Here is a 13,483-nt window from a genome sequence, read left to right on the forward strand (position 1 = left end):
CTTGCCATTTTAACACTCCATCCTGCTCTCTTGCCCACATGTCTGTCCTTGGCTTGCTGCATTGTTCCAGTGAAGCCCAACGCAAACTGGAGGAACAGCACCTCATCTTCCGACTAGGCACTTTACAGCCTTCTGGACTGAATATTGAATTCAACAACTTTAGGTCTTGAACTCCCTCCTCCATCCCCACCCGCTTTCTGTTTCTTCCCTCTTCCTTTTGTTTTTTCCAATAAATTATATAGATTTTTCTTTTCCCACCTTTTCCCATTATTTGTAAATATTTTTAAATCTTTAAGCTCCCCCCACCCCCACTAGAGCTGTACATTGAGTGCCCTACCATTCATTCTTAATTAGCACATTCGTTTAGATAATATCACCAACTTCAACACCTATGTGTTCTTTTGTCTGTGACATCTTTTGATGATCTACTTCTATCACTGCTTGCTTGTCCCTACAACCACAACAACCCCCTCCACCTCTCTCCCCCAACCACCACCCCCCCCCACACACACACACACACACCCCTTAAATTTCACCCCTTCCTTGGATTCACCTAGTTCTGTTGAAGGGTCATGAGGACTCGAAACGTCAACTCTTTTCTTCTCCACCGATGCAGCCAGACCTGCTGAGTTTTTCCGGGTAATTCTGTTTTTGTTTTGGATTTCCAGCATCCGCAGTTTTTTGTTTTTATTCCAGTATTGCTACTGTTGGCAGCACTCAAGCGTTAGTCATTTAATTTCAAGCTCGATGTTTGGTCTTGGAAGTTCTAATCCCATAAAAAATAATTCCAAAGTTTGCTGATGACACAAAACTGGGTGAGAATGTGAGTTGTGAAGAGGATGCAAAGGGGCTTCAAGGGGATTTAGACAGGCCAACTGAGTGGGCAGGAACATGGAACATAATCTGGAAAAACATGAAATTATCCACTTTGGTAGGAAAAGCAGAAATGTAGAGTATTCCTTAAATGGTGAGGGAGTGGGGTGGTCAATGTCCCAAAAGAACCTAGATGTCCTTGTTCATGAGTCACTGAAAGCTAACATGCAGATGCAGCAAACAATTACAAAGACAAAAGGCACATTGGCCTTTATTGCAAGAGGATTTACATACAAGTCTTGCTGCAATAGTATAGAGCTTTAGTAAGATCACACCTGGAGTATTGTGTGCAATTTTGGTCTTACTTACCTAAGGAAGGATATACTTTCCATAAAGAGAGTGCAATGAAGGTTCACTAGACTGATCCCTGGGATGGCGGTACTGTCCTACAAGCAGATTGAGGAGACTGGGTCTATATTCTATAGAGTTTAGGAGAATGAGAGGCGATTCCATTAAAGCATATAAAATTCTTACAGAGCTTGACAGGGTAGGTATTGGAAGGATGTTTCCCCAGGCTGGGGGCGGGGAGGGGGAGGTGGTGGGGTCTACAACCAGGAGACAACTGTCTCAGAATAAGGGATAGACCATTCAGGACTGAAATGCAGAGGAATCTATTTAGTCAGAGGGTGGAGAATCTTTGGAATTCTCCATCCCAGAAGGCTGTGGAGGCTCAGTCAATGAGTATAATCAAGATAGAGATCAACAGGTTTCTAGATATTAAAGATATCAAGGTACATGGGGATAGTGTGAGAAAATGGTATTGAGGTAAGAGATCAGCCATGATCTAATTGAATGGTGGAGCAGGCTCGAGGGGCTGAATGGCCCACTCCTGCTCCTATTTTCTATGTTCCTAAAAGTTAAAATGTTTCAAGATCACAATTAGCTCAATGAGTCCATCCAGGTTTTGAAATCTTGAACATATTGCAGACCTAACTCTTACGCTGCATGATCAATGCTTTTTGCCACCATTTTGATGCCGCATTTGCTACATAGTCTCTCCCTTCCCTCCCATCAGTGTTAATGCTTGGGCTGGTTTGTTATATTTCTCTCTCCCCAGATTGGGTTTTCATATTACACAACACAGTCGTTCAGAATTCCAAACAGTGAATGCAATCATATTCTTCCATTACAACTGAAATATAGCTGTGGTATCCTGCTTGCTTTCAAATTTCCAGACTGATTTGAAGTCAATTGATTGATTTTTATAAAATTCTGCAAGTAAATGTAGGGAAAAACAAAAACGTACCTCTCCAGCCATGAACTGACCAAACCCTGGAGGAAATGAGAGGGTGGCAATAAGCAAAGTCACCAGTGCTGGATAAAGCAAACGCCTAAGAAAAAGAAAACAGTTTTAATTGTTACCATATAAATCACCAGATTTATCCTCTGTCCAAATACATGCTCACCCACTACTCTGTCCCAAGTTCTTGGCAGCCTGCAGCAAACTAATGTTAATATAAAATTTGATTCAGTTTAGTATTGTATGTTCAGAAGCTCTACCAGAACAGTCAACAGGCTTTTCTTTCTCTCCCCCAAAAAAATCACTTATTATAAATTGAATATACTTGGTGCTAGTAAATCTGATTATAAATGACTTCCACAGAAGTTATTAAAGTACTCAGGCATCTCTAGCAGCAGCTTTTAGTTTAACCACAGTTTTACAAGCTAACTTAGATCAGAGCATATTCAACAGATTCGTGCGGACATAAAATAATTCAAGCATTTCACCAACTCCAAATAGGTTTAAAGGCTTTTTTAGATGACTATCAGTGACTAACATAGGAATTGAAGGACAGTTTTGCTTCATTCTTCCTTCAGTAAATTTGATTCAATTTATTCTTGCACTATATTATATAGAAATAGAAGATATATGTTGACCATATATTGAATAACTGATAAAGCTGCAGGCTGGTTATATTAGCCTGATGGTATAAAATCCATATATGACACATACGTAAAAGTGCCTTTCCACTGGCGTTAGGTTTATTTTTGTCACTGGCCCTCTGTAAATTGTGTCTGAATTGAACGAACAAGCTAAATGGATAATTTCTCATCTGGACTTGGTAAATGCATACTTAAAATTAAATAGGTGTATGGTAATTTATTTAGTCTCATTAGTGAACCAGATTGTGAACTAATTTTGGGGTTAGTGCTTGTAAAGAGAAAGAAGGGTTTCAACAATGGATCAATACCCCACATTTTTGGATGTTTGGAGCAGCAGGAATCTCATTGAAATAAAAAGAGTAAAATAAAGTAAAACCTTAAAAATAAAATCCTATTTTTGGCCCAAATAGTTACACACGGGCTCTTTTAAGTTATATCTGAAATGTGGTTATAGGTGAACCGGAGAGGATAATGTTTGCTGACCTGAACTGAACATCAAAAACTTCTCTTGGCAATGCTGCTGGCATCTGAGTGACAAAGCAGGTTGGGAGAAACAAAAAATGTGGCCAGCACCATTGGCACTGTATTCCCTATATATTTGCCCCTGAGAAACTGTGCTGGTGGAGCCAACATGACTGTCGCCACCATGAGTGAAAAATTTAAGTTATATGGAAAATGTAAACAAACCTTATTAATCTAAGAAATTAAGAAATGCAGTATTTAGTACTTACTTTTTCATCAAAAATTTGCTAATGGTTCTTTGTTTTCTCATGATTGCCACTATTTTCCTGTGGAAGTAGACAAACAGGGCACCACCAAAACCACTAGCAATCCTACAAGGAAAAGGAAGAATGACATTATTTTTAAAATTATTTATTCCAGTAACACACTGCAACTGGTTTCCCTCTGCTCTTGTGACTTAACTTGAAAATGCAAGCAAAAGGAGGGAAGGTCCATTACTTCAAGCCTTTACCCCTTTGTTTATGTTCATTTCCGAGGACCTCCCTGGTTGCGGAAGCAAGTATATTTTCACCCATGTCTCCACTGGGTAGCGGCCCAAGTGGCATAAGACCTTCTGAAAGTGGGCTCTCCAAAGTTTCATACACCCAGCTCAGACTGGAGCATCTAAGAAGGGATCAATGGAAACTTCTACCACCTACAACCATGTAAAGTGTTTTTACTTCAGGGACTGTAGGAGGACCATTGGCACTTGAGGTCTTCTAGCCACTTCTTTTAGATAGGAGGAGGAAAGAAAGAACAAAAATGCATTTATATATCACCTTTCATGACTTCAGGACATCCCTAAGAGCTGCACAACCAAAAACTTAAAGTTGAGGTGTTATAATGTAAGAAGATGCAGCAGTCATTTTGCACACACCAAAGTCCTACAAACAGCAATCAGATAAATGAGCAGATAATTTGTTTTTCTTAGTGATATTTGTTGAGGTAGAAATGTTGGCCAGCACTTTGGGAGGAATTCCCTCATTCTCATCAAGTGCTATGGGATCCTTTATATCAACCTCGGAGGGTAGACAGGGTTTGGGTTAAATGACTCATCTGAAAGACAGTATCTCTGACAGCCCTTCCTTACTGCAGTACTGAACTGGTAGCTTGGCATCTGGTTGAGTGGTAACTGAAGTTTCAGAGGTGGGGCATGAACCCATACATTTCTGACTCCAAGACAAGAGTACTCCCAAAACTGCTAGAAAAATCAAACTTTTGAGCATAAGCCCCTTCTACAGTGCATTCGTAACCTGCATTTAGGTGAATGAGAGGATAGCAAAAGTAGTCTGACAAACACTGATGATCAACTTACAAATCTGCATCAAAATATCCCTCAGTGATCTTGGGGAATAAACCACATTTAAGGCTACTTAAAGCATTGTTGTGCAAGCTATCAACAAAAGTGCCAGTGAAACAATGATATGCAGTGATTCTAGGAATGGATAATTAGCAAATATTTCAATGGATATCAAGATAGATGGGTGGTCTCTGAAGATAGAGACCTACAGAGTTTTTAGATTTATCAAAATCAGCAGTGCATCTTTCCATATACTTTGGCAGGCTTCAGTAGTGACTGAGTCAAAGTTTCAACCAGCATTAATATCCTTCCTCACATAACCACTTTTAGCTGGAGAAATACCAAAGCAGTCAACATAATTCAATAAAAACTTCAATTCTTGAAAGAAGAAAAATTGCACATGTTGAATCATCTGAGCTTCAAACCAATTGATTGTTAGCATTACAACACAAATAGGTGAACAGTTCCAGAGGTGACTCTGAAGGACAGTTTCATGCACATCCAGCAATGCTACTAAATCAGGTACGATGTTGTCAGCATGGCAACAACAATCACTTCTGGTGTTACTTCAATTAATGTACCCGAGGCTTGGATTGTTGTGCCAAGTGACTCATTCTCAAGTCAACGCATTCATGTCAAGCTCTTGTAAAAAGACAATCAAATGAAGTAGGTTTTGCACCCTGGCCAGAAGTACATTATACATAGGATAAAAGTTTTGCAGCTTGCCACAATACTGCCCTCACTTCACCTTCCCAGCCACAGCAAATATTACTTAGACTTGGGTCGGATTTTGTCTTAGAGATCAGCATGATATTAACTTATTTACCAAACATTTAATGTGTTGCAATTTTATAACAATTAGGATTGCTTTTGAATACATGTGGAAAGCCACTGCATTGAGTTGACTTAATCTGCAATGTTCATGGCATTGTGTGGAGGCCTAAAATTGCACAAAGGTCTTGGTGTACTTCAAGAGAAGATATTAGGAACAGATTCCAATCCTTACATAATTGAGGTCGAGCCAAATCAAAGAACAAAGAACAAAGAAAAGTATAGCACAGGAACAGGCCCTTCGGCCCTCCAAGACTGCGCCAATCATATTGCCCGTCGACTAAAACATTTTGCACTTCCGGGGTCCATATCCCTCTATTTCCATCCTATTCATGTATTTGTCAAGCTGCCTCTTAAACAACACTATCGTACCTGCTTCCACCATCTCCTCTGGCAGCGAATTCCAGACACTCACTACCCTATGCGTAAAAAACTCGCCCCGCACATCTCCTCTATAGTTTTCTCCTCTCACCTTAAATCTATGTCCCCTAGTAATTGACTCTTCCACCCTGGGAAAAAGCTTCTGACTATCTACTCTGTCCATGCCACTCAATTTTGTAAACTTCTGTTATGTTGCCCCTCAATCTCCGTCGCTCCAGCGAGAACAATCTGAGTTTCTCCAACCTCTCCTCATAGCTAATAATCTCCAGACCAAGCAGCATCCTGGTAAACCTCCTCTGCACCCTCTCCAACACCTCCATATCCTTCTGGTAATGTGGTGACCAGAATTGCATGCAATATTCCAAGTGTGGCCTAACCAAGGTTCTATACAGCTGCAGCATGACTTCCCAGCTTTTGTATTCAATACCCCTGCCAATGAAGGCAAGCATGCCATATGCCTTCCTGACTACCTTATCCACCTGCGTTGCCACTTTCAGTGACCTGTGGACCTGTACACCCAGATCCCTCTGCCCATCAATGCACTTAAGCGTTCTGCCATTTACTGTATAATTCCTGCTTGTATTAGACCGTCCAAAATGCATTACCTCGCATTTGTCCGGATTAAACTCCTTCTGCCATTTCTCCGCCCAATTCTCCGATCGATCTATATCCCGTTGTATCTTTTGATAATCCTCTTCACTATCTGCAACTCCTCCAACCTTAGTGTCATTTGCAAACTTACTAATTAGCCCAGTTACATTTTCCTCCAAATCATATATGTATACTACAAACAGCAAAGGTCCCAGCACTGATCCCTGCGGAACTCCACTAGTCACAGCTGTCCATTCAGAAAAGCACCCTTCTACGGCTACCCTCTGTCTTCTATGACCAAGCCAATTCTGTATCCATCTTGCCAGCTCATTTCTGATCCCGTGCGACTTTACCTTCTGTACCAGTCTGTCACAAGGGATCCTGTCAAAGGCCTTACTGAAATCCATGTATATAACATCCACTGCCCTTCCATCGTCGATCATCTTTGTCACTTCCTCGATAAATTTGATCAAGTTAGTGAGACATGACCTCCCCTTCACAAAACAATGTTGCCTCTCACTTATGTGCCCATTTGCTTCCAAATGGTAGTAAATCCTGTCACGAAGAATCTTCTCCAATAATTTCCCTACCACTGACGTAAGCCTCACTGGCCTGTAATTTCCTGGATTATCCCTGCTGCCCTTCTTAAACAATGGAACAACATTGGCCATTCTGCAGTCCTCTGGGACCTCACCCGTAGCCAGTGAGGATACAAAGATTCCTGTCAAGGCCCCAGCAATCTCCTCCCTTGCCTCCCTCAGTACTCTGGGGTAGATCCCATCTGGCCCTGGGGACTTATCCACCTTAATATTCTTCAAGATGCCTAACACCTCTTTTTTAATCTCCACATGATCCAGGCTATCTACATACTCTTCCCTAGACAAATCGACCGCTAAGTCCTTCTCTTTGGTGAATACTGATGAGAAGTCATCCTGTTTAAAACCAAGGGTAGAATTTAGCCCTCGCTGGGCAGGCGGGCCCCACCAGCTCCGCGGGCAAGCAGCCGAACTCCGCCGCCGAAACAGGGCCCACTGCCATTTTAAGTGGGCGGACCAATTAAGGCCTGCTCAGCCTGTGCTGGGGGGGGGGGGGATTTCCCAACTGTCAAAGTGCACTCTTTCACGCATGCGCGTGATAGGGCACACTGCTCCCTGAGACTAAGTGCTGTCTCAGGGAGAGCACTGAAAGTTTAATAAACCTAAAAAATAGCAAAATAAAAAAAAATTAACATGTCCCCCTCATGTGACAATGTCACATGAGATGGGTCTTTAATAAATATTTCATAAAGTTTATTACAGTTTTTAAAAACAGACATGAAACTTCATCCTGCCAGTGGATGAGGTTTCATGTTTTTTCACAAACCTGCTGGGGCTCCTGGCCTACCCACCAGCCTTAAGGTTGGATGGGCAGGTCCTTTAATTGGATTAATTATCCTGTCAATGGCCTCAATTGGCCATTGACAGGTCGACGGGCGGACAGCTGATTTCGCTGTCTGCCCGCCTTCCTGAATAGTTAAATGGGGCGGGATGACGTCGGGGGTTCCTCCCGATGTCATCCTGCGTCATTTTCACGTCTGCGAGCGGGCCCCGCCCCCAACTCGCCGATGGAAAAATTCTGGCCCAAGACTTCTAACAAACGTCAGAAATAAAAGGAAAGGTCATTGACCATGTAGACATATGCCTATTCACCCTATTCACTTGAGATAGACATGGTTGGTACCAGTGCATGTGAGCCAGTGCACCCTATGAACAAAGAAATATTTAAAGGTATGTGACTAGGAGCAGAGCTAATCATCAGAAACAAAAAAAATTGCTCAGTCTGAACGTTAAATATGAGTATGACTCAAAAGGCTGAATTTTAATTCCCATCTGGCAGAGTGGGAGTTAAAAATGAAGTAATTTCAGGCAGTTAAGGCTCCTGCCTGAATTTTACAGAAACATCACACATTAATGAAAATCAGATTCCTATGACGTACATATGTCCCTGTTGGCATTTTAACTGCTAAATTTCTGATAAGTGGCTGAAACTCTCCACCCACAGCAAGGATTTCTACCCATTAACTATCACCATGGTGCAATTTAGATTTATGAAAGGAATGTGTAGAACAATGAATGAAGTAAAATACACAGTTTATATTATCCATTCTTTGTAAAGGTGTCTAGAATTGGAGGTCACAGCCTCAGACCATTTGAGACTGAGATGAGGAGAAATTTCTTCACTCATTGGGTTGTGAGTCTATATAATTTTCTATCCCTAAAAGCTGTGAATGCTCAGTTGTTGAGTGTATTCAGAATAGTGGTCATTATATTGTTGGGATACTAAGGAAATTAAGAGATAGAGGGATAATGCAGATAGATAAATTTGAAGTAGAAGATCAGCCTTGAATAGTGGAAATATATAAAGGGCCAAAAGCCTTACTCCTCCTCCTATTTCTTTTGTTCTTGTGTTCTCTGCAGTGCCCTGTAGATGTTGGCTCCCATGTGAACCTGAATGAATTCATGACATGCTCAGCTTCACTCAAACCCAGTTCACTTCGTGGGTAATTTCTTTCCTCTGAGAATGTGTCACCTGGCTACGCGTTTCAGCATGATTCTCCCAACCTGCCATGGTAATCGGTTGACTGTCATCTTACCTTGACTGCTTTCCATGTTTCTCTAAAACTTAATTCCTGTTTACGAATGTTATCCTCTACAACCCCCCTTAGCTTTCCATCACACTCCTCACTTTGGCTGCACTTCTAAGTCCCCAGCAAAATGTCTTTCCTAGTCTCCAGAGTTAGACTTTGCGTGAAGGGACTAATCATTCTATGATTTCAACTTACACAATGGTATCCCTTCACTCTCTCCTCCTTTTCCAACTCTACTTTTACTCTGCACATTAGGGACAGAATTTTAACTGCCAGTGTGGTGGGGCAGGTTCAGGTGAAGGCAGGGTGTTAACTCCCTGAAAAATGCCAGTGGGTCAGAAACATGACATGATCCACCCACTTCTGGGTTTTGCCAGAGTGCATTTGGAAGTGAGCAGGAAACATCCATGGTTGGTTCAGTCATTAAAATATTTAACTAATCAATTAATTAAGTCTTCAACTCTCAAGTTCTGACTTTAATAGCCAGCACCAGGGTTTCCTGATCTGTGTGGAATTCATCAGCATCAACAAAGAGGTAGCAAGAGCCATTTGTTCATTTACAGGCTAGAAAGTCTTCAACAGTGAAACGGAATAGCTGCTGACCTGCCGATGGCAAAAGTGTTTCCTGAGAGCATGATTTCACTGTTTTACAGATGATTTCCAACTTTTTGAAGTCACATCACCTATCTTGGACTCCATTCACCTTGAACTGATCTTCCCTACTGTCAATAATCACTGCAGCATGGGAACAAATTACGTAGCTATAACATAACCTCTGATGACAAACATGAGGAGGCAGCACCACCAATAGCAACAGCTGCTGCTTTCTCCTCAGCCAACATGCCACTCCAAAGGACAGAGGGAGTGAACACAGAGATCCAGCCATATCGTCTACACAAGGTATTCAGACAGAGGAGCTTTCTTGACATGTCTGAGCACCATGCCAAATGATACTCAGATTTTTACAGGGCTGCTGACATCTTTAGCATCTTGGAGCAAGAACTCCTTCACTGTGCACCAGGTTGGCATGCATTGACAGTGGCCGTCAAGGCGACTATCACTGCAGGACCCCTCACAAGAATTAGGAGGAATAGTAGGCCATTTGGTCCCTCAAGCCTGGTCCGCCATCTGATAAGATCAAGGCTGATCTGATTCTGGCCTCAATTTCACTTTGCCCGCCCCCAATAACCCTCAATTCACTGTTGATCAAAAAACTATCTAACTCAGCCTTGAATATATGCAATGACCCAGCCTCCACTGCTCTCTGGGGAAGCAAATTCCACAGACTAATGACTCTCTGGTAGAAAAAAATCTACTTATCTCAGTATTAAGTGGGAAACCTCCTTTTTAATCTTTAAGTGCTGTCTGCAGAAAGACACAGCAGCAGTAGAAAGGGCAACAACATCTATGCCTTAATAACTGGAGACTGTAACCTTGTAGGGTCTCCAAGCCTGTTCCTTTTCAGGTCAACCAATACTGCAAGCTGACCTCCTGGTAATGAGACTACAAGCAACTAGCTTTGCAACCTGCAGAAAATCCATCTTTTTGAGAAAATCCCAAAAACCACTTCGGCACATGAATCCGGCTGTTGAAATTACCTAAACTACACTTCAGGAAGGAAGATGTCTTTTTCATTAGACCTGCAACGCATGTTTTCCAGAAGCTGCAATCATGTGAATTATGAACTCTTCTTTTGTCTATAACTTGTAAAAGTGCACTATTCTCTTCAACAGTACTTTTCTCAATTGTGTTTGTGTGCGCGCGTGCATCAGGGTGAGTGCTTAAATAAATAATCATCTTTCCTTATTTAAACCCACAAAAAGCTTGCTGTTGGTTATTCAAATTGCCCACACACTCAGGCTTAAAATACATACACACACACACACCCCTTCTCAAAAGCTTACTGATTACAGACAGTAGGGAAGGGATTACAGTATTTCTCTCTCACCCTGTCCATAACAATTTCTCCACCACAAGCAACCAGTTCAACCTCCTTCCCTAGTTCTGACCATCCTCACTTCTTCACTAAGTGCAAGGGTTTCTTTAAGGTAAACTTAATCTCAGGTGGCACAAAAACAAAAAGTGCCGGAGAAACTCAGCAGGGCTGACAGCGTCTGTGGAGAAAGACAGAGTTAACGTTTCGAGTCCGTATGACTCGCTCTGGGGAAAAGTCATACGGACTCGACACATTAACTATGTCTTTCTCTCCACAGACGCTGTCAGACCTGCTGAGTTTTTCCAGCATTTTTTGTTTCTGTTTTAAATTTCCATTATCCGCAGTATTTTGCTTTCATCTTAATCTCAGGTGGTCCCAATTTCAATGACCAAAAAGGTTAGCCCTGTATTCCCCTCCACAGGTGCTGCCAGATCTGTGGAATGCTTCCTGACATTTTCTGTTTTTATTTCATCCATCTAACTTCATTTCTGCAGACTCTACATTAACCTCTGAATGGTATCTGCATTAGCAAAACTAATTACATAGAATATATAGCTCAGAAACAGGCCATTCAACCAAACTAGTCCATGCTGGTGCTGCTGCTCCACTGCAGCCTCCTCCCATCTTTGCTCATCAAAATTTACTATCATAACCATCTATTCCCTTCTCCTTCATATGCTTTCTAGCTTCCCCTCAAATGCTTCTAAATTATTCACTTCAACCACCCTGTATGGTAGCAACTTCCACATTTTCACCATGCTTTGGTTCTGTAAGTTTCTTCTGAATTCCCTCTTGTATTTCCTAGTGACTATCTTACATTGATGACCTCTAATTCTGCCCTTTCCCATAAGAGGAAACATTCTCTCTCTATCCACTCTATCAAAACCTTGGTGATGTCACCAAGAGAGCAAAATTGGGCCCAAGCATTTTAATATTAAAGTAATTAGGATCACTGTCAAGTGTGCATTGCTCTGCACATTTTCAAATGTTGATACATTTTAGATTGCACTGTGCTTGTTCTTATTTATCATTGTTTGTTAATAAATTATCTTTTAAAATCATTTCATAAGCTTTGAATTCTCCTTCAAACACAAGAACACTTGAATGGGAAAGCACAAAATTAACTTATTACATGCATTTATTGCAGAAAGGTTATTTTGAGCTAAATGCTGATTGCATTGCTTACATCAGCTGCAGATGCATCAGATTCATGTTTTTGTATGACAGAAGCTGTATTTGCTTTGTTCACCCTAAGTAGAAAGCTGTGCCTTTGCAAGGTACTTTACCTGGTTAAGACTAAAAAACACATCTCCATTGCTTGGCAAATTATCCCAAGTTTAGAACATCTGCTTCAAACTGAGCCTTGCTCCAAGTTATCTTGCAGGGAAATGTATGATTCTGTTCAGACAGATGCAAGAATTGTGTCTACTCTAGAAATCAACACATACTCCTGTAAAATTTCTGTATATAAGTATTTCAAGACATTACAATGGAATTTGCTCCACTGAAACATTAAGATGTTAATAAATTAAAATACTAAAATTGGCCATTGGTGTTGGAAAGACCTTTGGGCATAGGATCAAGATATTTGATTTCAATTGTTGTCAGATTCCAGTTCTTCTCTCTGTACACCTTTCTACAGTTATTTGTTTGCTTCTTTTAATAATTTCTTATTGAGTGTTAGTTTTAACACTCAGCTCTATTCTAGATATGGCACAGCAGCAATTTTATCAGCTTCATGGTTTGCAATTTATTATTGCCCAAGTTTTGCACAGTATTTCAGCCAGAAATTATTGGAATTTAGCTTACAGCTTTTTTTGTACTGTGCTTATATCCTTATGAACTAATATGTTCAATCTCCAGTGATGCACTTAATTTGGTCATTGAGACATTTGTTCATTTTAAACTTTGCTCTTAGTTTAACAAAAGGCTGTTAACATCTTCAACATTATCCTATGAGATTTTACTACCGCATTTAGAATTTCTAACTGCATCTGAAGTGGCCTACTTTAAAATTAAATGACTAACCACATTTCAAAAGAACATGCATCTTTAATTTCATTTGGACAGCCAACGAACTGTGTAACTGCAGAAATGAGAATGAAATCAGGATTACTGTGGATCACAGAAATGACTAATTCTGGCAATGAGTTTAGCTCAGCCATTACAGAAGCAATAATCTTCCTATTGAAGCCTACTTTTTGGTACCATGGAACATTATTATACATGATAATGCATCAATTATTCTTATGAAAATAATCAAATACATTTTTTTAAAAACTTGGTAAAAACCTTACTCTCAGTCACACTGAGCTAAACTCTCATGACAAATTAGCATAAATGTGTTTCTGTCTTTCATGTTTGTGCAAATTGAGTTTTCCATCTGCATTTTCAATGCATTTTTTTGCCCACATTAGCCAGTGTTAGAGAGCTATGTATAAAGCAGGTGGATAGTGTACAGATTCCTTCCACCCACTTCTCCACTTGCTGCCACACAATAATCTAATCTATCTAAACCATCATTTACCGTTTGATCTAAAATAACGTGATGGACTAACTT

General features: G+C 40.7%; 1 protein-coding gene across 1 annotated transcript in view; it reads right to left on the reverse strand.

Moving 5' to 3' along the window:
- The window catches only part of LOC121269216 (chloride channel protein 2-like), a 611,614-nt gene that overhangs the window by 228,957 nt on the left and 369,174 nt on the right, over positions 1–13,483 (reverse strand). Inside the window, exons 10-11 of the mRNA XM_041173762.1 lie at positions 3,489–3,590; positions 2,120–2,204 (exon numbers count right to left, since the gene is read on the reverse strand). Of these exons, the coding sequence (XP_041029696.1) occupies positions 2,120–2,204; positions 3,489–3,590 (187 nt within the window). The remainder of the gene's footprint in view (positions 1–2,119; positions 2,205–3,488; positions 3,591–13,483) is intronic.

This window comes from Carcharodon carcharias, chromosome 2 (assembly GCF_017639515.1).
Source record: "Carcharodon carcharias isolate sCarCar2 chromosome 2, sCarCar2.pri, whole genome shotgun sequence".
In the NCBI taxonomy this organism is placed as follows: Eukaryota; Metazoa; Chordata; class Chondrichthyes; order Lamniformes; family Lamnidae; genus Carcharodon; species Carcharodon carcharias.